This window comes from Sphaerodactylus townsendi, linkage group LG04, assembly GCF_021028975.2.
Source record: "Sphaerodactylus townsendi isolate TG3544 linkage group LG04, MPM_Stown_v2.3, whole genome shotgun sequence".
Classification (NCBI taxonomy): Eukaryota; Metazoa; Chordata; class Lepidosauria; order Squamata; family Sphaerodactylidae; genus Sphaerodactylus; species Sphaerodactylus townsendi.
This window is the reverse complement of record NC_059428.1, coordinates 26185000-26208541: the sequence shown is the minus strand read 5'-3', so window position 1 is coordinate 26208541 and position 23542 is coordinate 26185000. Positions and strand designations below refer to the sequence as shown.

The following is a 23542-nucleotide window of genomic DNA, read 5'->3' as shown; positions in this document are numbered from 1 at the left end:
ACTTTAGGGTGACATAATGGGGATTTGCTAGCCTCACTTGCCAGCCAGGCACACCTTTAGGCCAGGAAAAAAGTATAGCAGCCACCCACCTTCCTGACCAGGCTTGACACATAAGATGTATCCCAGAACTCTCTGGGAGGCATCCATTTTGTGTGGAGCAGTGCCTTGCTCTGATGGCAGTCTTTGGCCCCTGTGCCTTTGGGACACCCCTTAGAGGAAGAAAGGGTCTGACATGTAAGTTGGAAAAAGATTAGGCTAGATCAGAGGTCTGCAACCTGCAGCTCTCAGATGTTCATGGATTACAATTGGCCATGCTGGCAGGGGTTGATGGGAATTGTAGTCCATGAACATCTGGAGTGCCATAGGTTCGCCATCACTGACCTAGGGGAAATGGTGAGAAAGGCCAATGCTCAGAATGCCCTTCTCATCTGTCCCTCTTTCGCTCTTTGAAGATGCTCCCACACTTTATAAGCCCCTCCGAGGGCAATGGGATGGATCCAATTATTCCCCCAAGGGGCCTTCCTTCAATTTAAGTGGTTCTGCCTCCATCGGAGGAACCACTTAAGTTGGAGGATGGCTCCTTATGCTGGAGAAAGGTTTCAAACTGTACTCCTTGGAGTGGACGGGGGTAGGATCCACACCACGATCCCTGAGCTCACTACTCATATACGAACACTTCCATCCACCAACCTGGAATGCAAAAAGGTACAGTAAAGCTTCAAGATGGAAGAAAGAAGTAGGGATAAAAGCCCCGCCCTGCCCCAATCCTCTAAGGGCCCATATTCTTACCTACAAAAGAAGAAGAAGAAGAAGAGGAGGAGGAGGAGGAGGAGGCGGAGGAGGAGTTTGGATTTATATCCCCCCTTTCCTGTAGGAGACTCAAAGGGGCTTACAACCTCCTTGCCCTTCCCCCCTCACAACAAACACCCTGTGAGGTAGGTGGGGCTGAGAGAGCTCCGAGAAGCTGTGACTAGCCCAAGGTCACCCAGCTGGCATGTGTGGGAGTTTACAGGCTAATCTGAATTCTCCAGATAAGCCTCCACAGCTCAGGCAGCAGAGCTGGGAATCAAACCCGGTTCCTCCAGATTAGATACACGAGCTCTTAACCTCCTACACCACTGCTGCTCAATGAAGAAACATGCACTGAAAAATTATCTGCCTATGTAATGTATTACTGATGGCTTTGACAGCTGGAATTAACTGCCTGTTGTGGGTTTTCTGGGCTACGTGAGCATGGTCTGGCAGTTTTTGCTCGTAACATTTTGCCCACATCTATGGCTGGCATCAGAGGTACGTCACGGCAAGACGTGTTTCTATCTTATTGTGACATCTCTGAAGATGCCAGCTATAGATGTGGGTGAAACATTAGGAGCAAATGTTACCAGACGGTTGCTGGATAACCTGGAAAACCTACAACACCCAGTCTCTGCCTATGGTGGGTTACACAGATACTACAGTAAAAGGGAAACAGGACATGCTTTGATAACATTGCATCTCATTGTCTGCTACTTTATATTCATGCTTCTCAATGAAGTGGGGAACCCCCCCCCCCGGATCAGAAGCTAAATCTTCAGACCCAATAAATCTTTCAATAATCCTCCAAATGGTTTTCATATGAAAGTGTTTCTCATCCAAAGGGACGAAATGTTACAGTTATAATGAGGAGTTCTGCACATTTCCATAACTACGATCCTCTTAATAAGCTCTGCTGTGTATTAGTGGGAGCAACATTTATAGCTTTGTACTCAGTCTTTAAGGAAAAGAGCTATACTTACAACAAATTATATAAGCCCAGAAGGCCCATGCCTCTGAAGTCTGTTTTAGGATCATCACCTTGGAAACCAATTTCACACCACTGCTTGGAAATCCGAGCTTCTAGCGGGGAATCGGGTTTCAAGCATTTCCATAGCTACAGGAGGGAGGGGGAGAATTCGCAGGTAAAAGAAGACATTTGTGGATTGACATTTCAGAAACTGGTTCCCTATTGGCCTTGGCTTCATTCGTATGCATCGTATTCCGAAAAGCTTGGGGCAATGCACTAAAGAAGGAACACTGGCAGGTAATGTTCTTCAGACACAGCAGACTTTTAAATATGGCCGCCGGGAAATCCGGTGACCTAATGCAGAAATGGTGCATAGACTTGAACAGGGACGCACAATAGCCTTGCAAAGGAGGGGAAAAAACCACTTCCTCTGAACAGTAGGTTGTTCTGCTGGAAGCACGGAATGATCTGACTTCCTTTTCACGAGGCAGTTTTGCAAAGGCCCAGAAGAGAAACAAAAGGGTACAGGTAAAGGCAGTCGGCTGTGCAAGCCCAAAGTCATTACCGACTCTTGGGGTGACATCACATCACAACGTTTTACTATGTCTATGGGATAGTTTGCTGCTGCCTTCCTCAGTTGTCTAGACTTTACCCCCTGAATGCTGGGTACTCATTCTCCTGACCTCAGAAGGATGGAAGGCTGAGTCAACCTTGAGTCAGCTACCTGATACCGTCTTCTGCTGTAACTGAACTCAGGATGTGAGTAGACCTTTGACTGCAGTATTGCAGCTTACCACTCTGTACCATGGGGCTTCTTTTAGAGAAACAAAACAGCTACCTAAATACAGAGATCGGCAGCTCTGAGAACACTGCCTTCCAAACAAGTTGATACTACAGAACAGATTCCTGGTACCCACATATAGCATAATAAGTTTTAACAGAAGAGAGGTTGCATTTAACAGGCATTAATGGATTGGAAGGGGCTTGGAAAATGGGAGCAGTAAGTGACACCATGGAACTATTAACATCCAATGCTCACATTGAGATACATGCAAGGAGAGGAAAATAGCCTGTGACTACCCAGGGGCTCTTTAGCTACTTTTAACAGGCTTCTATCTGTTGATATCCCCTACAACAGATCAACAAAATTTGACTGTCAACTAACAGGAGCTATCTCAGAATAAGCTATTGCATACACAAACCTTTTGCTGATTAAGTAACCTTCTTTTCAATTGCTTACCTTCAAGAGCATTTCTTCATGCCCAGAATCTTCTGAATCATATGGTTCTCGGCGCAGTTTTTCAACCTCTGCAATCAAATTCCTGTACCCTACAATCTGTAAGAGGCAGGCCTGCAGAGATACACTGAGCCTAATAGGAAAAGGAAGCAGCAGATTAAACCCTGCGCTTGACAATTTGAGCTTTTGCATGATCGAATATGGAATTGAGTATGGAATATACCTATTCACCAGAGAGGAAAAGGGCATCAGTTTAGGCAAATATAGGCCATGACATCCCATAATATGCTAAACTCTCCTAGCCAAGTCATGTACCTTATCTTCACTGATGTATTGTTGAAGGCTTTCATGGCTGGATTCAACTGGTTGTGGTGGGTTTTCCGGGCTGTGTGGCTGTGGTCTGGTGGATCTTGTTCCTAACGTTTCACCTGCATCTGTGGCTGGCATCTTCAGAGGTGTATCACAGAGGGAAGTCTGTTACACACAGTGTCTAGTGAGAAGGGAATGTTTTAGTGGGGTATATACTGTCATGTCCCCGGGTGGGGAACCAATCAGTAAGTGTTTGGGTGGACCTTGCTATGCAAAGGTGGGGTTGATAGTATAGTATTGCAGGTGGGGTTTTTCAGTCCAGGGAGTGCTTCACATTTGCATTCCCTGCAGCAGCAGCAATATTAGTGAATGCAAATCCTGTGTTTGGGTGGAGTCCATTGTCCATGAACTTAGCATGCCCTTGGCCTTTGATTCTGGTGTTTTTAAGTACTGGTAGCCAAGCTTTGTTAATTCTCAGAGTCTCCTCTTTCTTGTTGGCTGTCTTGGTGTTCTTGAAGAGGGCAACGTTTTAGGGGGCATTTTAGGATGCAATGGTGGTGGGGGAAACAAGATGATACTTAATGGGTTCCAAGTCAGATTCTCCAAAGAGACAGACGCAAAGGTTTCCGAACATAAAATGCGACAACAGCCCTGCCCTTCTCCACTTACTGTGGGTTTACATCCGGATTAATCTTCTTCAGGTCCATGATGGCATCTATGGTTTTTTCAATTGCATCTGGGTGAACACTAAGTGAACTCTGCAGCAACTGAAAATATAATACATGCATTTTTAACTAAACAGATCACAGTTATGTCTTCGTGCATCACTCTGAAAACAGGCTACTATGTTTCTGATTTAGATGAAGGCGAAGTTAAAATTGGGCATGGGATATGCTAATGATACCATTTTACTGGTGGAAAATAACAAAGATTTGAAATGACTGCTGCTGAAAGTTAAAGTAAAAAGTCCTGAAGCAGGACTACAGCTGAACATTAAGACGACAAAGTAACAACTGCCAGGGAATTACTCAGCTTTCAAGGGGGACAGTGAGGAAATTGAAATTGTTCACCACTTTCTATTTCCTGGCTCCATTATCAACCAAAAGAACCAAGAAATCTGAAGGAGACTGAGACTGGGAAGAAAAGCCATGAAGAAGAGTCTTAAGTGTAAGGATGTGAGACCGGCAACCAAGACCACGTTAATTTCATGCCACAGCACCCCCTTTTATTATGTATGGGTGTGAAAGTTGGACAGTGAAGAAAGCTGACAGGAAGAAAGTAGATTCCTTTGAAATGTGGTGTTGGAGGAGTGTTACGGATACCAAATTGGTAGATTCTAGATCAGTGGTGGCGAACATATGGCATGGGTGCCAGAGGTGGCACTCAGAGCCCACTCTGTGGGCACGCATGCAAAGAGTTCGTCATGTGATAATATTAGCATTAAACCTAATACCTAGTTTTGGGGAAGCAGTGTACATAACCCTGTTGAGCGCTGTTAAACCCTACTGATTTTCATGGGAAGAACTAAAGCGAGATCCTTTACCTGGGAGTAAGCTCGGTTGCTGGTAATGGGGCTCGCTTCTGAGTAAACCCTCCTAGGGTTGTGATTCACCCGTTCGAAGCATTGCACAGTTGCTTCAAAGCAAAGCCACCGACTACCACAAGCTTACTCCCGAGTACCGCACACCTTGGAGCTAACCTTTTTCTCTATTCTAAAACCTCAGTATTCAGGTTAAATTGCCATGTTGGCACTTTGCGATAAATAAGTGGATTTTGGGTTGCAGTTCGGGCACTCAGTCTCGAAAAGGTTCGCCATCACTGTTCTAGATTAAATCAAGCCTGAACTTTCCCTAGAAACTAAAATGACTAAACTGAGGCAGTGGTACTTCAGTCACATTATGAGAAAACAGGACTCACAGGAAAAGACAATAACGCTAGGTAAGGTGGAAGGTAGTAGGAAAAGAGAAGAACCCAACATGAGATGGATTGACTTTATAAAGGGAGCCCGGGCCCTCAGTTTGTGAGATGTTCCACTGATTCATAGAATCGCCATGAGTCAGAAGTAACCTGAGAGAACTTAAGTCACACACAACATTGCTGCTCTCCAAGCGGATATCAGCTCAATGGACAGCCTTCAGAACTACATTCCCCGTCCTCAGCCTCAGCACCTACCACTTTGTCCACGAGAGATAAGTAATGACCTCTAACCACAGGGGTGTTGAGAGAAAAAGAAAATTTAAGACTACATAAAAAGCATGTAGCATGTCAGAAAACCAAAAACAACGGCTATCACCCAGTTTGAAATGGTTGGGATCAAAACCTACATGGATTATTCCGCACAATGTTTGATCGCCCTCACATATGATGTATGATAAAGACTACTGTTCACTTCTCAAGGGAAAAATATTCAACAGTTCCCATATTGCTGGTCTGCACAGCAGCTCTGATCTCAATTGACTGCACCTTAGAGTGTCTCGCTGTGGTTTGAGTAACTGGGACACTGGAGAGGAGAAAGAATGCAGGCCTTTGAATGCACACAGAACCTCCTAGGCTGCATACATTGTACATACAATGGCCCAGTTCAAAGGAGGGGCTGCATGCAAGCAAAGCACTACAGGTAAGTTCTTTTGTCCTGCTAGCATCACCCAATCATCCAAAGACTGGGGCGGAAGACTTTAGTTTGTTGGATCTTCCTGGGATATAATGTACAATAAAGACTACTGTTCCCTGTGAGTTTGGACTTAGATCAGGGTCTCCTAAAATGATCAGATTTCCTTCTTTGCTGTGCCCTCTAATCGCTTTCCCTCCTCCTTTCCATTCCCTTCTCTCTTTCTACATTCAACAATTCCAAAGCAACACTTAGGAATCTGGAGATGTGAAGATGGTTTCATGCATTACTTTGAAGGTAAATCTAGGTTTACTGCTAATGGGTCACATCCCTGTTAAGTATACAGTTCTGGCTCCCTGTAACGTGCACCTCTTTATGTGCTAAAATGAGTTGGCCACAGTTGCACATCGCATTATGGGGGTCACCTTTACCACATCGTATGGAATGCACTTGACATTTTGAAAATGTGATCTAAAAAGCAGCCCTATAGCATTTGACTAAAACAAACATCTGAAGGAACAGAAATGCTATTTTATACACTGCGTTAAAAACACCGGGGGTGCAATAATTCAGAAGAAACAGTGGGTTTTGCTATATCTGGCACAAGGAAACAATCTCCAACTTTCCATTTGCATTTAAATGAAACGTTAAAGGGCAACAAACAACATTCAAACTACTTTGTCTTTTGCAAATGATGCCCATTTTATAACAGGGGGAACAAATAAGCAGAGGAGGGAATCCCTAAGGCTCAACAAGACATCTCTACTATAGTAAAAAATAAGACTAAGCCCCTAAAGAATTTAATTCCCACCACCACCCGGCTTTCTTTCCTTGCCTGTTATTACTTCTTCGGCACCCAAGCCGCAGCCGAGTCCAACGTTAAAAGAAAAGTCCAATCTTAGCTTGAAAAATAAAACCACCTATTTCCAAGAAACAGATGTCCTCACAGCAAGACACTTTTCATGCAATACATATCAGGGTATCTGAAGTGAGCTGTGACTCATGAAAATGAATATTCCGGTCGGTTTTGTTAGGCTTTAAGGAGTTTTTATTTTGTGAAATCTGATAACAGCAGTATAAGGCCTAGTTCATGCATGCACCGGAACAAGGTGTCAGACATAGGGGTGGGTGGTGGTGACAGAGAAGTTATGGCACCACTTTGGCCTGCAGGTGGAAGATCACATTTCAAAAAAGAATAAAAAGGTGTCTAGTGGCACATTAAAGACTAAGAAGAACTTATTCCAGAATAAACTCTTGTGTACTGGAGCCTGCTTCCTCAGACTGTTCTTGGGGAAACAGTTACATAGGAGATATACTTGCACTGTTCTAAACTCAGTGATTTCAATGAATTTTCAAGGGCCGAATTCTCCTTGAGATTACCCAGCAAGCACCACTGTCAGAACAAAAAATAATAATTTTTTTGTACAGGCAGGCTCCAAAATGAAACTGCTGTTCTTTTTTCCACCCTCCCTTGGGCTGAATAAAGCTCTGGGCTTCCTTCTTCATTACAGGTGTTAGCCAGCTGAGTATTAAGTGGCTGGAGAACTGACAATTACTGCTATTCTGAACAGTGTACGTAGTTGATTCTATACGACTTTTACGTAACTGTATGTCACCCTGTACTTTCACAATCCCTTCATTGGGCTATTTACGCTTTTCCCCCTTCACACCTCACAGAGGGCCTGCTACACTGCATCTGAAGAAGTAGAGCTAGTCAGCAAAAAATCATGTTGGAATAAAACACTGTCAGTCTCTATGGTGCCACCGACTCCCACTTGTTTTGTGCTGCAACAAAACAGCAGAGTTCTTGCCTCGACACCCTGCAAACAGAAAAGTAGCACGCCCAGTCATAGGAGTGACCGTGGCCCTTTCCACACAAGCCCCTGAAAAACGTTTACAAATGTTTTCAATACTCCCCGTTTGTCCACACTCACCCCCTCAAAAACACTTCCTGGCTGCCATTTTATGGTTGTTCTGGGGTTTTTAAAAACTTCTTAGACTCGTAGCTACAAATATTCAAAACTCTGTGATACCATTCAAGGATTCAAAGCTATGTAGACACGACCCTCCAAAATAATAATAATAATAATAATAATAATAATAATAATAATAATAATAATAATAATAATAATAATAATAATAATAATAATAATAATAATAATAAAAACCTGATGGAAATACAGAGTGAGCTAAAAAATGGGGCTGATGAGGAAGTCTGAGAACTGCAGAGAGCGGTAAGAAATGTTTTAAATATCTCCGACCAGCAAGTGAAAATGGTTCCACAAAAGGAGCGCTTTCAGAAAACAGTTTCCAAAAAAAAGATTGCTTGGAACAGCATCCAAATAAAACGTTTCAAGGTAAGAAATAAAATGTTTTTGGCTAAAAACCATGCGGAACTCCTCTGAAGGAATGTTTTATTTCCTGCCTCAAAACGTTTCATTTGGTTTGTGCAGAAAGGGCCCATGACAAGATAAAATTCCTCTGTTAGCCAATCCTGAAAGAGTTCATTCCAGGAATGAACATGCCTCAAACTGCTACCAGAGTTAGGTGCATGCAAGCAACCCACTAAAAGTTCCCAAGAGCATGCATGTTTGATGTGGGAACAATTGGCAGGGCTGCTCAAACTGGCAATATCAGCAGGAAGACAGAACTGGGAACACAGGAGATTGAAAATTTGCCATAAAGTCTATTACTCACCTTGTTTTTCGAACTCCTCAGTGACGTTTCTGTGAAGGAAACATTTAAAAACTTGTTGAGGATTTTGAACCTTGATTCTATTTATAAAATTTATATGCTGCTTCTATCGGGAAACTGCACGAGGTGGCTGACAAAGTAAAACAGGAGGAAAATTTTAACACCAGCAAATTTTGACACTTTTAAAAACCCAGCTGCAGTACGAACACAGTGTATAACATTTAGCAGTCTAAAATGATATAAAACAGTTACAGGCTAATAACGATGCTATCACAGAGTGTTCATAAGAAGGGAGAGGTAACAAATTCCGAATCGTCTTCAAGGTATTGGTGTTAACCTTTAAGGCCTTATGCGGTCTGGGACCTTCATACCTCAGGGACCATCTGGCCCCATATGTCCCACGTCGGTCTCTGCGCTCGGCAGAGGCCAATCTACTGGAGATCCCCGCCCCCTCTATGATGCGGCTGGCCTCCACTAGGGCCAGGGCTTTTATGGCCCTGGCCCCTGCCTGGTGGAATGCTCTTCCTCCAGCTGTCCGGGCCCTGCGGGACCTAAATGAATTCCGCAGGGCCTGTAAGACCGAGTTATTCAGCCGGGCTTTTGGGGAGGCCGGCTGCTGATAGGTGCCCGTTAACAACTGAGATCCACTGTTCCCCTCTCAGAGTTAGAGGAGTTAATGGTTGAACGCCATCTGTTTTAAATATTTATGGATTTGGAGCGCTGCATTTTAACTGGTATTAATTTTTAGCATTTTATCCTGTTTATCCACTTGCCTGTAATTATGTTGTAAACCGCCCTGAGCCCTTTGGGGGAGGGCGGTATAAAAGTGGAATAAATAAATAAATAAATAAACAAACAAAAACAGCTGTGACTCTCAATGAAGATCCAGGAATTCCCCTTACCGATTTTCATAGTTCTGCAGGCCCCAGGCTTTGTGCTGTAGCAAATCCGCTGCAACTCGCACCGACCTGTCAGTTTCCTCGCGACAAATTTCAGGCAGCGCCACAAGCATTTACAGTAGAAGTAGAGGCACACCTGGACGAGCATCCTGCCAGAAGGAAAAACTTGAAGTGAGAAGTCAAGCCAATCCCCACAGAGAATCTTTCGGGGGGGGGGGGGGGATAAAAATCCACTCTCATCCTCCTTTCAGTACTACTGAAGAATAATACCTTCAGCGCCTCATTCTATTGGGGCTCACTGTCAAGAGAATCACTTTTCAATGCTGGGCCATTTAAAAAGAAAAAGAGGCATTCTCAATTGTCTCAGAAAACAGTCCTATTCCAAAGAACGTGATCGCTTATAACGCTTCTGCAATTGGGAATTTTAAAAAGGAATTATGTCCACTTAACACAGGAATGAAGGATTGGCTGAAAAACAGCAAGGTCGTAGTTGCTCTCTGTGGTGGTGTAGCAATAGTTTTGCTAAACGAGACAGCCAGCTAGTGCGGTGCAGTGTCAGACTAGGATCTGGGAACCAGATTCGAATCCCCACTTTGGAGGATAGTGGGTGGCCTGGTCTCACCCTCTCAGCCTAACCTACCTCACAGGTGGTTACGAGGACAAAATGAGGAGCATGAGGTAAGCCACTTTTTCAATGCAACTATTTTTTCCATTTTACTGAGGCTAGAAATTCTTCAACATTTTCTTTGCTCCGAAGTACAGATCAAGGGGAGACACTACCTCTTTTATTGGGACATAACAGTAGACCTATCACTCTTCCAGTTGTTAAATGTTATGCCCTTGTGATAGATTTTTGCAGCTGTTCTGATGTGGAATAGCTTTTCACATGTTAGCAATCTGCTTAAAACTAATAAGTTAAGAAGCAGCTTGAGGTAGAGAGAGCAAGAGAGAGAGAGAAAATAAATATGGTGGAAACAGAGAGGAAGACCTGTAGTCAAGTTCCTACCCCACTCAACAGCCAGCCTTGAATGTGAAACCTCAAGCCCTGAGGGGGGGGTGGTGGTGTCTAAATGAGCTACCAAGGACTGTGCAAGTGCAAGCTTCAGACTTTTCTTCAAGTACAGTGGGGAACAGGGCAATATAAGCCCCTGTGGACTGGACAGCAGTATAACACCTGTAGAAAAGCCAAGCCTGGTATCAATTGTAGGAGCCTGGCATTTCCTGCCTGCTATACTACAGCTTCCCACTGTGGCCCCGGCTCCGGCCTCATGCACTCAGCTCTACAAACTGACCTCAGGGACCCTGGCAGGAAAATACACACAGTAGGGCCTTGATTTGCATCCCTTTGCCCACAGCACCAGCCAGGGCACAGCTCTCAAGCCCAGCTAGTGCCTACAGCACTTCCCCTCTTTTTGCAAGGATAGCCAAAAAAAGGAGATAACTGATGGAGGTTAGGATGGTTCTTTGACAGAAAAGCCTATGAGAGAAGTACAAGTTAACACGTCATTTAGAGCCATTTCCTTACTGCTTCCTGTGAGAAGCTTCAGGGGACTTTTAGATTAAAATAGGCAGTACTGGGAATGAACTGGGATCAGGGCCCTTTGGGTCAGCAAGACATCCTTGGACAAAGTCTCTTTTGAGGGCTGCCTGAATCATGCACTTAAAACAGAAGAACAGTACCACATAAGAGGATGTTCTCAAAGGGGAGGTGGAACATGGTCCAAAACCCCACAGAACCATGCTAATTTTATTAACCATTGTCAATGAAGTTCTCAAACCTGTCTCCAGGGGCATGAGGATGTGTAGCATGAGGATGTACAGCAGTATAGGGCAGCACAGGGCAAATATTACTGTGGACTACCCAGCAAATAAGCAACAAGTGAAATCGTATATACTCGTGTATAAGCCGACCTGTGTATAAGCCAAAGCACCTAATTTTACCACCAAAACCTGGGAAAACTTATTGACTCGTGTATAAGCCGAGGGTGGGAAGCCGGGAGGCAGAGGGAGCTCCTTATTTGGGCAGTGACTCCCCCTGATGTCACTGCCCAAATGGCTTCCTCAAACCCAGCCAGGAGGCAGAGGGAGCTCCTTATTTGGGCAGTGACTCCCCCTGATGTCACTGCCCAAATAAGGAGCTCCCTCTGCCTGCCCTGGGCTTCCTCAAACTGCCTCCCGGTTTGAGGAAGCCCAGCCAGCCGGGTGCCTCGGGGTTCCCCCTTCACACTCTGAGGAGGGCAGCAACAAGCGGCTGAAAAACTCAGCTTATATGCAAGTATATACGGTACATTTGCTTCACAGTTGCATCCAAAATAAAAACTCTAAATTAATATAATAGAATTTTAGTAATTAATATTATTAATATACTATATTAATTAAATTAACATTAATATAAATAATTACTTGCTATCAAGCACATGTTCAATTGTGTAGCATTGCCAGGCTACCCATCAAGGGGCCTCACAAGAAAGTGAAGAGAAGGAAGAGAGAGAGTGTGTGTGGATGAACTCTGGTATCCAGCCACCCTCACTGTCAATATAGATTAAATAATCCCGTGGCTTCGGAGTCTTCCTGCAACCAGAAAGCTTTCATAGAACTTTCTCAAATAAGACTGTCACCTTTGGGAGATTTTTTTCAAGAATTGCAAAACTAAATTAGTTAATTGAATTGCCTGACCGTTGAAAAGTCTACCCCTTCATTAACTGGGTAACATTTTTAAATGACCAATTGTTGTAAATGTAGCTTATGCAACTATTAAAATGACAGAAAATTCCTTCCACTTTGGAAGAGACATTAGAACATAAGAACATAAGAAAGAGCCTGCTGGATCAGACCAGAGTCCATCTAGTCCAGCACTCTGCTACTCGCAGTGGCCCACCAGGTGCCTTTGGGAGCTCACATGCAGACTATGAAAGCAATGGCCTTCTGCTGCTGTTGCTCCTGAGCACCTGGTCTGCTAAGGCATTTGCAATCTCAGATCAAGGAGGATCAACATTGGTAGCCAAAGAGTGACTTCTCCTCCATAAACCTGTCCAAGCCCCTTTTAAAGCTATCCAGGTTAGTGGCCATCACCACCTCCTGTGGCAGCATATGCCAAAACCAACCACGCGTTGCATGAAGAAACGTTTCCTTTTATTAGTCCTAATTCTTCCCCCCAGCATTCCCCCTTCTTTCTCACGGGAGAAAATTTATCTTAAGATTGTGATACCCACATTCACAGAATATTTTCTGCCAAAGTCATGGCGTTGTTGATGCCTCGGCCTCATGGGAAAAAAGTTAAGGTTTCCTTAATCGGCCCTCCCTTACAGAACATCTGTGCCTTTAACAGATGTATAAAGTCACACCCCTTTCCATTTGTTTGAGGTCCACTTTTCAAAACACCAAGGTTTTGACAACACAATAAGATAGCAGAAAAGAAGCTGAAAGAAAGGTGTAAGAATCAAAGCCCTGCTCTCTCAGAAGCTTGGGAATGGAAAAGCCAGCAGGGTTTTCTAATTTACGCCATGAATTCTGCACTGCAGAACTGAAACGCCACACATGTGAAACTCCCATACAGCAACTTCCCCAATAAATTTTGTTTCCATGTATTCAATCTACAGTTTTATTGTATTGTCGAAGGCTTTCACGGCCGGCATCACTGGGGTGCTGTCTGGTTTCCAGGCTGTATGGCAGTGTACTAGCAGCATTCTCTCCTGCTGTTTCGCCTGCATCTGTGGCTGGCATCATCAGATCCTCTGAAGATGCCAGCCACAGATGCAGGTGAAACATCAGGAGAAAATGCTGCTAGAACACGGCCATACAGCCCGGAAATACAGTTTTATTGTTTAGCGCTCAGCACAGTATTGGTCTTGCTTTCATAAAACTAAATAAATAGCTTTAAAATGTTTTTTGGAGGGAGGACTACTTAGCTCTTGTTGTCGCTCTTGGTTCCAACCAAGCAACAACAGCTTGTAAGTTACGGAGAAAGAAAGAGGTTGAAAGGCCTTTTTCAGTGCTCTTGTTATTCCACCTTAAAATGTGTTCACAGTTAAGATTTTGGTTGCAGCCCTCAGCACATTTACTAGGATTACTTAATCCAGTGAGGAATACTAAGGAGTTTAGTTTGGCGAAACACAGCAGCATCCAACCACAACACCAGAAAAGTAGTAGAGGTCAGAGGAAACGTATAGTAGGCACTGCTGAGAAAGAGCTAAGTTTTAACTAGAAACAGATAGCCCAAAAAAGAGAACATTCATTTTGGTGGGTACCTTCAAATGATCTACTACTCCTCCATCTTTAACTTATGACACTGGAGATCTTCTTTAGGAACAAGAGTGGCAAGTACAAGTTAATCTGATATCTTTTCAATGTCTGTTTTAAAATAAAAACAAAATCTTGCTTGTAGAAATCCTGCAAGGAAAGCACACTATTTATGAAATGGATTGATGTTTCTTTTTTTCACTTTATGATGACCTGACTTTCCTAAGCCCACTAAACCATCAATTAATGTCTTTTTTAAAAAGACAGTAGCATTTTTACACAATACAAGGCATCCCCAGGAATGATGTTGGTTTAGAGCAGGGGTCTTCAAACTATGGCCCTCCAGATGTTCATAGACTACAATTCCCATGAGCCCTACCACTTGGCCATGCTGGCAGGGGCTGATGGGAATTGTAGTCTATGAACATCTGGAGGGCCATAGTTTGAAGACCCCTGGTTTAGAGAAAGGAGTCCAACAGACGCTGCAGAGGAAATTGGGGTAATCTCTTAATGACGGTCCAGGAATCAGGAGGAAGAAGAGTCCTCCCTTCTTCTGTTACCAACACAGAATTCTTTTAAATGCAGTTAAGTGTAACACTTATGTCAGCCTTCGCTCACAGTGGAATCCTAAGCAAAGTTATACATTTCTAAGTCCACTGAAATCAATGGCTCAGAAGTGTTAAGGATTGTGTTGTATGTATTCTGCCTTAATAGGATGTAAAATGCCAAAGCGGGCCACAAATATGAGGAAAGTCAACTACCTGTAGAAACCCCTCTCTGCCTCCCTATCTTCCTGACCAAGTCAACAGCATAACACTTGACTAATCCTCATTTTTTTAAAAAAATCCAGTGGATCCAGAACTACCAGTGTTTATCATCATGAGTCAAATTGGAATGAGGTGGTAGTGGAAAGTACCACTGAGTCACAGCCTGAGCTTTTGCAGGTGACCCCTGTAGGATTTTTTCAAAGGCAAAGAGCTATGCCAAAGAGGTAGAAGTTTGCTTGCCATTGCCTGCCCTCATAGTAGTAGGGGTTGAAAGAGTTCTGAGAGAACTGTGACTGGCCCAAAGTCACTCAGCAGTCTTCCTGTGGTGGAGTGGGGAATTGAACCCAGCTCTCCAGACAAGTGGGGCACTGAACCCTGCTCTTAACTTGTATACCATGCTGACTCTCATGAGGATGAGGTAGTTTAAGTAAAATATGGAAAATCTCAGGCAGACGATTATACTAAAAAGTCAGAGCTTTATTACAAAGGAGCTCAGAATTTAAGTAAAGTAAAGCTATTTAAAAGGTGTGCATGCAGGTGGTGGAGGACACAAAACCAAAAGCGTTTTTCTTCCAATGTTTGAAAGGGGAATTAGGTTTACTCCAAAATTGCTCAACCACAAATTCTTTTTCTGATTAAGCCATCTTAAAATGAAAACCGGCCACATGTTCCGTCTCTAAACAAAGAGTCCAGAAAGAATGCAACAGAGAACTCAAAAACCACCATCAGAACAAATCCCTATTTAGGTCTTAGTGAATCCAGGAAATCAATAATGAAAAACTTGGGAAGGGGGGCAGGGAGGAGGGGATAAGCTTTTCTCGTCAACGATTCAGTGGACCGAAAAGCTCAGCCAATCACTAAGCCTATGCAAATGAGGCGTTGCCTAAGAGGAGGATAGTCTCATCTTATCAACGTGACCTGAAATATACATTTCACTGTCTGGGCCGGCAGGATCTTGAGTTTGTGACCACACACACAGAGCTCACTTGCTATCAAGGAATAGGGGTTTCGTCAAGAGTTGTAGTTAAGATGCATTTGGGCCAGAAGCAAACTTTAAAGCCGATAAAATATTTTTCTTTTAACACCTGGGTCAATGGCAAATCTAATCAGAGCTACTCTAACACCTCAGCCAAGTCCAGGGAAAAACCAATCTGGGAGAAGTCCCTGTCCACAGTTGCTTGCCAATATGCTTTAAAAAGAGCCCTTTGAGAAACGTAGGCAATAGTTCTAGTAATGATAAAGCTCTTCTTGTAGGAGTTCTTAAGAGAGGCTTTCTTCTGGCCCTTTATCGGCCTTTGATGTTAAGCACCCAAATCTTTTACCAGCTGTACCACCTGGTCCTCAGAAAGGATGGGCTCATAATTCACTTGCCAAAGCCGATAGCTGCTGATTGTACAGAAGATAAGCACAGGCGAGTATGTGAGGGGCAACACCATAAGCAGAATTTGTGTGCAGTGATCTTTAAGCTTCTTCCAGAAACTGTGGTTGTTTGCAGGGAGTGTGCGTGACTGAAACAGGCACTAAAAGTTCTATTAATGTTGAATTGTTCTATTAATGTTGAATTGAGTGCTCCTACAGCAGCAAGTCTCTGGATGTTAAACACTGTGGTTAAAACACGAAGGCTGCAATGCCGTGAAGAGCAACCCCTGTTTTTCCCCTTAGTTAGAAATGCCTCCACAGTTCTTTTCTCCACTTACAGACATAAGCCAGCTCTATGAAAACCAAGCTTTAGGCACAAGAAAGAAGTGACAGGTTGGGTAATCGTCTTGTCTGCTTCGGACTGGTGCAATATTATTTGCTGAACCACACACATTCACTATGACACTCCAATTAGTTTCATGTATGTTTTGCACAGGAAGCAGAGCCTGGTGTGTACAAACACCTTACAAATTGGCAGTAAAGCAGAGGTAACAAATACAGCAAATTTGACCCTCTGATTTAAGAATTGCTATGTAAGTAAAGAAGACGAGACAAAATACAAGTAGGACACGATCATGAACGGGGGGAAAATACTTGTCGCTCTCAGCCCTTCCTTGGTGGTCTTTCTGGTTTCTTGCCAGCAACTAGTTTGCCAGGTACAGTAAAAGCTGATTTTTCCCTGCTTCTCCATCTGCTTAGATGTAGAGAAAAGAACACCATAGCAACCGGAGTTTGTACCAGAGGAAAGACGTTCAAAAAAACCATTATATATTCTGTAGCTTATCCTCCTGATTCAGCTGCCTCAATGATTTATTTCTCTTGACGTGACTGGAATACAGAAGGGACCTTCCACACACGAGGAGAGATTTGCTGGCACTGAAAGGCTAGTTAGCAATGCATAACAACCTGGGTTGTCAGAACAGCAATAGACAACAACACGAAAAATGGGCTGATGCTAGCAGCAGATTCTAAGCTAAGGAGATATGTTATTTCAGAGTGCCAAAAATGAGAACATTGATAGAATCTGCAGACTGACTTAGAGGGCGGTAGCATCCAATATGGTCCCGTGCCCACAATCCTTTCACTTTAAAAGGATTCTATGAGCGACTGTGAGAATTTGCTACGTTATGTCTATATGGATGTGTTTTTGCATATTAAAATTTGTGTGCGGCGCCATCTTTGGGGGCAGACATGACCACAAGGTGTCACATGCCTCCTCATATAGAACATCAATATACACAGCTCCATCTTATCTTGGAGCCATAGTTGCTGTCTAGGAGGGATGGGGAGGAAGGGCAGCTGATCGCAGCCAGATGTGTGGTCCATGGAGGGCAGGACTGTTGGAGGCAGTCGGCTAGTTGGGAGTTGTTTCCTGTGCCAGCCTGGAGGGAGTGGGCCCTTGGCCTAGCAAGGCTTAAAGGGCAAGTCCTTCTTGACCTCTGGACTGTTGCTGTGGCACTTCTCCATGGACTTGCCCACCGTACCTCCCTCACTATGGTAAAATGGTATCTTGTTATTCTTATCATCACAGCTTGGTGGATTGGCACTGGAATGGATCCTCTTCAGGAAGGCGGTGTCTGTGTATCTGCTTCCCTAAAATTAGGGGGGTCCCCATAAGGAGCCTTGGAGAGGTGGTAGCAATTATGCCACATGCCCAGGTGGGAGCTGCTGGTTGTCCGATACCCTCAGGTAGTGATGACCACACAGAGGCCAGTGCCCAGTTGATGCCGGGACTCGCTGCTCCCTGGTGGGCTGGGGGAAAAATGACATTCATCATGTAGTCAGGTGGGTCACTCAATGACAGGATCTGTCCCTATGCTACACCTTAGCTCCTCACACCTGAATTCAATAAAACTAAGCTGTGGCGACCAATTTTACCCAAAAGGTGTCCTGTGTTATTTCCTGCTCTGATTTCCCCACCAGTTCCTTCCCTGGCAGGGAAACGGGCAAACATACAAATCAATCTTTCTGAAAACAAAAACAGAAATTCAGAAAGGGTGCCCAACTTAAGATACTTTAAGAGCCGAGGTCGCCATTATGGGAAATCAGACACAACCAACACCTCTCCCCAGGGAACAGAGTCTACCGGCTCACACACAAGAGCCAGAAGAAGTTGATTTCTAATCTTTGTAGTTGTTCAATACCGTATAAGTGGGGTGGGGAGATCATCTTATATAAGCAACCCTGAGCTCCCCAAGGGGGGGGGGGGCAAGATAAAGTTGTGGTCAGTAACCAAAACAAAATTAAGCAAAATTATGGGGTTATTTTCCCACAATACAAGATGCTGGGCTAAAAGAAATCTTGCTGTTGAATATGTCAATCCCCAGAATGCCGATGTGTAAAGGCTAGAGGTGAATGATCTGTGGTATCCACAACTTTGTGATCCATGGTTACCACAGTAACAATTGGAGAAAGGTAATCTCTAGCAAACAGAGCGTGCTTATACAGACACCCAGCTGGTTAAAGCAGACCGCTCCTACAAGTTGGGGCGCTTCACATAGCAGAAATACCTGCCTCTTCCAGTAGGGACTATATTCAAAGGGTATGTTCCACCACCGAGCCTTAGCCTATTTTCATAGCTGGCCATGGAGAGCGAGAAAGTCTCACAAAGGAAGCAGGACTGGTATTTCAGAACAGACCTGAGACTGGGGATTGTCAAACAGAAGAAGGCCATCTCTGCTGTCACAGCTTGTATGAATTACTAGGAGACAAGGGGGGGGGGGGCCACGACAGATGTTCCAGAATCCCCCGGAAGGCAGGGATATACGCTGTACAGCTCAGCCTTCAGGGCATTTTGGGACACAGAGAGGCTGGGAAAGGGAAGGGTGCTTGCCTCCCCACTGGAGGTTTAAGAAGAAGAAGAGTTGGATTTATATCCCCCCTTTCTCTCCTGTAGGAGACTCAAAGGGGCTTACAAACTCCTTTCCCTTCCCCCCTCACAACAAACACCCTTTGAGATGGGGCTGAGAGAGCTCAGAAGAACTGTGACTAGCCCAAGGTCACCCAACTGGCGTGTGTTGGAGTGCACAGGCTAATCTGAATTCCCCAGATAAGCCTCCACAGCTCAAGCAGCAGAGCAGGGACTCAAACCTGGTTCCTCCAGATTAGAGCACACCTGCTCTTAACCACTACGCCATTGCTGTACCCAAAAGTTAAGTTGTAAAATATTGCTGGGAGGAGGGAACCCAAAATCTCTAAATGTGTCTGGTTTTGGTCGTGAGACTTCAACCCAAAGATTTACTTTAAACTCACTGAGCGAGCATCTGACTTTCTTTTTTCTTTTTTGTAAAACAGCTGATTCCCGAGTTTTAACAGTGGTTTACCATGTAGCATGTGTAGATAGAGGAACTGCTATTTGAAAAACACAAGCCCTAAATCCCCGATGGACACCCATAAGGAATTCTAGCAACCAACTTCTCTTTACAGTTCAGTTACTTCTAAAGCATGTAGCCAAATTGTAATTATACACTGCTTTTGAAACACGTTGAGAAAAGCGGGGTATAAAAACCAACTTGTCTTTTTCAAACTGAATTTATTTCCATCTTTACTACTCATTCTAATATTTTAAAAACAATCTAGCAGATGTTATGTACAGAAACATAAGATGAATACCAACATTGCTCTTTAAAAAAATAATTTCTGTGGGATGTCACAGCAGAAAGTGTTCATTACAAAGAGGAATCTCTGGCAGTCTTTACACAGCACCTTCCAAGTGTTTAAAAATCGTAAAGCCGGGATCCCCAACATTTTTGAGCCTGCAGACACATTTGCAATTCTGACATGGCGTAGTGGGTGCAGCCACAGGAAGCAGAGCCGGCTACAAAATGATTGCCACAGATTAACTTCAGTAACACAACACAGTTCCTTGCATTATGGTGGCAGCTGCTGCCAAAGCAATATTTTTTAAAATCTGCAAACTATGAAATCTCCAGTTGTCAATCAGAAGTCTTGCTCACAGCAATGATGGAGACTCACAATATTTCTACTAGCAGTTAAAGCCAGCAATTACCTCTAATTTACACATTTTCTACATGTTTTGGCCAGATATTTAGAGTCTTAGCAAAAAAAGGATTATAAGCAATATCTGTTTTTACCCCTTTTGTTTTTATTTTTGGCAGTCTCATTTAATGTTAATAGAAATGACACACATGAATAATCACATATGCTTATTTCATAATGTTTACATTAAAAGTTTGTGACAAAATGTGCATGCGACAAAAATGTCCGTGTAATATTTGTTCATGTCTTGTGACTTTCAGACATCTGAACTGTATTCTATATGGGTCTTACACTAAGTAAGTTTGGCCACTGCTGATATAGAGCAACTGTGCACCTGCCTTTGGAATGCTATGAACCTTCAAAAGAATTTGGCAGACCTGGCAAAAGAGGGCAGCCTACATGATAAACTGGCTGGGGAACAAAATCTGGACCCTGAGGCAGAATGGCAGGAGAGGAATAAATAAGTAGCTTTCACAGTTTGTTATTCCAGCAAGCTAGAATTTAGAATATCAGAAGAAGAAGAAGAATGTTTCCTGGGCAGCAGGGATCTAAACCAACCTGGTAGGCAGAAATTGGCCGCACTGGATTATTACAAAAAGCAGGAACCTCGTGAAAGCAGGAACCTCTTGAAGTAGTTGCTGTATTTCAGTATCAAGCTACTTCCTCCTCCTCCTCTTTTGAGGAGAGACATTTTCATTGTGTTTTTAAATGAAGTTAACCCAAACTAATGCTTGTGGGATCCTGCTGCAACTCCACAACCCATGTGCTTTTCTGAATAACATTCTGCCTAATCATTTTGCCCAAACACAAAGCTAAACCTGCAGCCCAGAATGCTGCATTTTCTCTTTTGAAAAGGCTTTGTTATACTACAGTGTTGACTTCTTACTGAAAGACAGAAAGCAGTATACTGCCAACTACACTGGCTACCAATCCGCTCTGGAGTGCAATTCAATGTGTTGGTTTTGATCTACATGACTTGGGAATGACCGTATTCTCCCTCTTGTCCCCACCTGGAAATTAAGATCACTGGAAGAGGTCCTCCTAACTATCCCATCAACCAAGGATGCTTGCCTTTTCTGTAGCAGCCCATGAACTCCCCAGGAAGGAGTATCCCCCCCCCCCTCACTTTCAACCTTTAGGAGGCCGCTGAAGACTTTTATTCAGGACTGCACTAAATTAAAGCTGCCCTCAACTGTAATTTTTAATATTGGATTTATGTTTTCTAATGTTTTATGTATTTTATTAATATTGCAAGACACCTTGAGCTCCGTAGGGAGAGTGGGAGCTAATAAATATTTTAAATAAAGTATTCTCTCTATATCAGAAGCAAGAGCAACAATCCTACACCCCAGCTTCAAACAGGGGGGCTCAGAAGTGGTTTTTTGTTTGAGAGTTAGTTGCTGTTCAGTCAGTACCAGAAAATAACTAGCAACAGTCACAGCTGAGACAATAGGCTATTCTTTTTTTTTTACTTTGATTCCCTTTGATTCTGAAATTCCTGGGATTGCATGAAAAAGAAATAAATCTGCATGGTCCGACCTTCTTCTCATGTTCAGACAGCAATGAAGTGGAGACTTTCAGAATTCTAAATACTCTGAGCCGACTGCTTCTCACATGACAGGTCTTTACTTGTCTACAAGGTGTAGGATTGCACCATCGCCATTCCTTTAGTACCAGATCACGTGGGGGTGGTGGGGGAAGGCTATCTCCTGTCCTTGCCCCACAGTCTGGGTATTTGGTCAGTCTGGAGAGATTCCCAAATAAATGAGCAATGAACAGTAGATTTCTGATACAGGGCTGAGGTGATTTAGTAGTCAGCAGCACCATGGACAGCACCCAACACAGATATCAACCATAGTCCATTTCCCTAAGCAGAGAGAAGAGTTTGTGATAACTGTATCTGCTTTGAAAAGAGGAAATAATTCGCTCCAGAGACACAGCAGTGTGAACCAGCCAACTCAGCAGGCTGGCCAGTCTCCCAGCTATACCTTCCAGTAGTTGCAGCCCGAGCAATTTTCACCCTGGTCCCTTCTGCACATTCAGAATAATGCGCTTTCAATCCACTTTCACAATAGTTTGCAAGTGGATTTTGCGATTCTTTGCAGTAAAACCCAGCTGCAAAGTGGATTGACAGTGGATTGAAAGTGCGTTATTCTGCATGTGCGGAAGGGGCCTCTCTTCTGTCGAACAATTCAGACCAAAAAAAATTAAAAAGGGACAATTTCACGCAGCACTGTGCTGTGTGTATGTGAAATGAGTTTCACTGACCTAGTCATGTGATAGGCACTGTTTAATATTGCATAAAAGTTCTGCACCTTCAGAACATTTATTCATCGTACAGCCTATACACCCTCAAAACGCACAGAAAAGGTTGGTGCAATTCTGACTATGCCATTCCAAACAGTCAAGAGCAAAATGGTTTAGCCTCTATTAGTTTGGAGCACCAGAAACAACCAGACAAAGGTTCAAAAACAAATACTGTAGACAACCAACACAGAAACAATTTTTTAAAAGGTCTGCAAAGGGCCGGGGGGCAGCAGTAGCTTGGTTGCATGCAGGAAGAGCATCTGCTTTGCAGGCAGAAGCTCTGGATTTCATCTCCAAATGAAAAGGGATAAGGAAGTAGGTAACATGAAAGACCTTGACTGACCAATCACAATAGAAAATACGGACCTCAAGAGACCAAATGCTCTGACTCAGTAGAAAGCGGCTTTGTTTGCACACCCGGAATAGTGAAGAAAGAAATCCTAGCCACTGATACACTTTATCAAGATATACGAGTCTCTACATGCCTTGTGTTTCAGCTGAGGGACTCCACAAGCACATGTTAACAATTCAGAATAAGCTGCTTACCAACCAGGTTATTATTTCAACGGAGTAATTTAAAATAAAATGAATATTAAATGTTTGAGAGTGCATTTTTAGTCTCCATCTTAGCCAAACTCCAGCCTGTGTACACAGTACTATCAAAAACATTCACATGCAATTTTATTTGTTTAAAACACTCCTATCCTGCCTTTTGGTACAAAGCATTCCCCCAAAGTGGCGTGCATCCTATTAAATACAATAAAAATGACAGGCCAGATTTTTGCAGCACAGTGCTAGGCATGGTTAATGTGAAAAAGTCTCTCTGAGTTCAAAGGGATTATTCCCAAGAAAGGGTGTCAAGGATTATACCCTCCACTTTTTGTTCGGAATGTTCTTTATTGATTTTCTTTTTAAAAAGAAAAGACTTCAGAGTTCCAGGTCACTTTTTTGTTCCTATAATAAAGTTTCAATTGGATAATTTTTGACCTGTTTCTTGGCTCCTTGTGTAAGATTGAGAAGTGCAAAAAATAAAAAAAATTGCTTCAAGCTGCTGTGAATTAGATATTTTAATCTTGCAGAACACACACAAAATGTTCTGCAACTCTATTGTATTTTCCTTCGTAGGATGACTGTTTCACTTTCCAAGGTATATATTTTTTCCCTTTAATTTATATCCTTTCTTGCCTGGATGCCTGCAAGGTCAAGGACATCCCAAAAGAGGCCCACTGGCAAGGCTGGTCCATCTGTAGGGAAAGGATGCAGGACCTTGGATAGGTCTAAGGTTACAATCTGGTATCGAAC

At 43.4% G+C, this 23542-nt stretch overlaps 1 protein-coding gene across 4 annotated transcripts in view; it reads right to left on the bottom strand.

Annotated features, from left to right (window-relative positions):
- The window catches only part of ELMOD1 (ELMO domain containing 1), a 61171-nt gene that overhangs the window by 15502 nt on the left and 22127 nt on the right, over positions 1-23542 (bottom strand). For all 4 annotated transcript variants that reach the window (XM_048493437.1, XM_048493441.1, XM_048493439.1 and 1 more), the window contains exons 3-7: positions 9513-9658; positions 8614-8642; positions 3978-4075; positions 3003-3132; positions 1776-1909 (exon numbers count right to left, since the gene is read on the bottom strand). In XM_048493437.1, coding sequence (XP_048349394.1) covers positions 1776-1909; positions 3003-3132; positions 3978-4075; positions 8614-8642; positions 9513-9658 — 537 coding nt within the window. The remainder of the gene's footprint in view (positions 1-1775; positions 1910-3002; positions 3133-3977; positions 4076-8613; positions 8643-9512; positions 9659-23542) is intronic.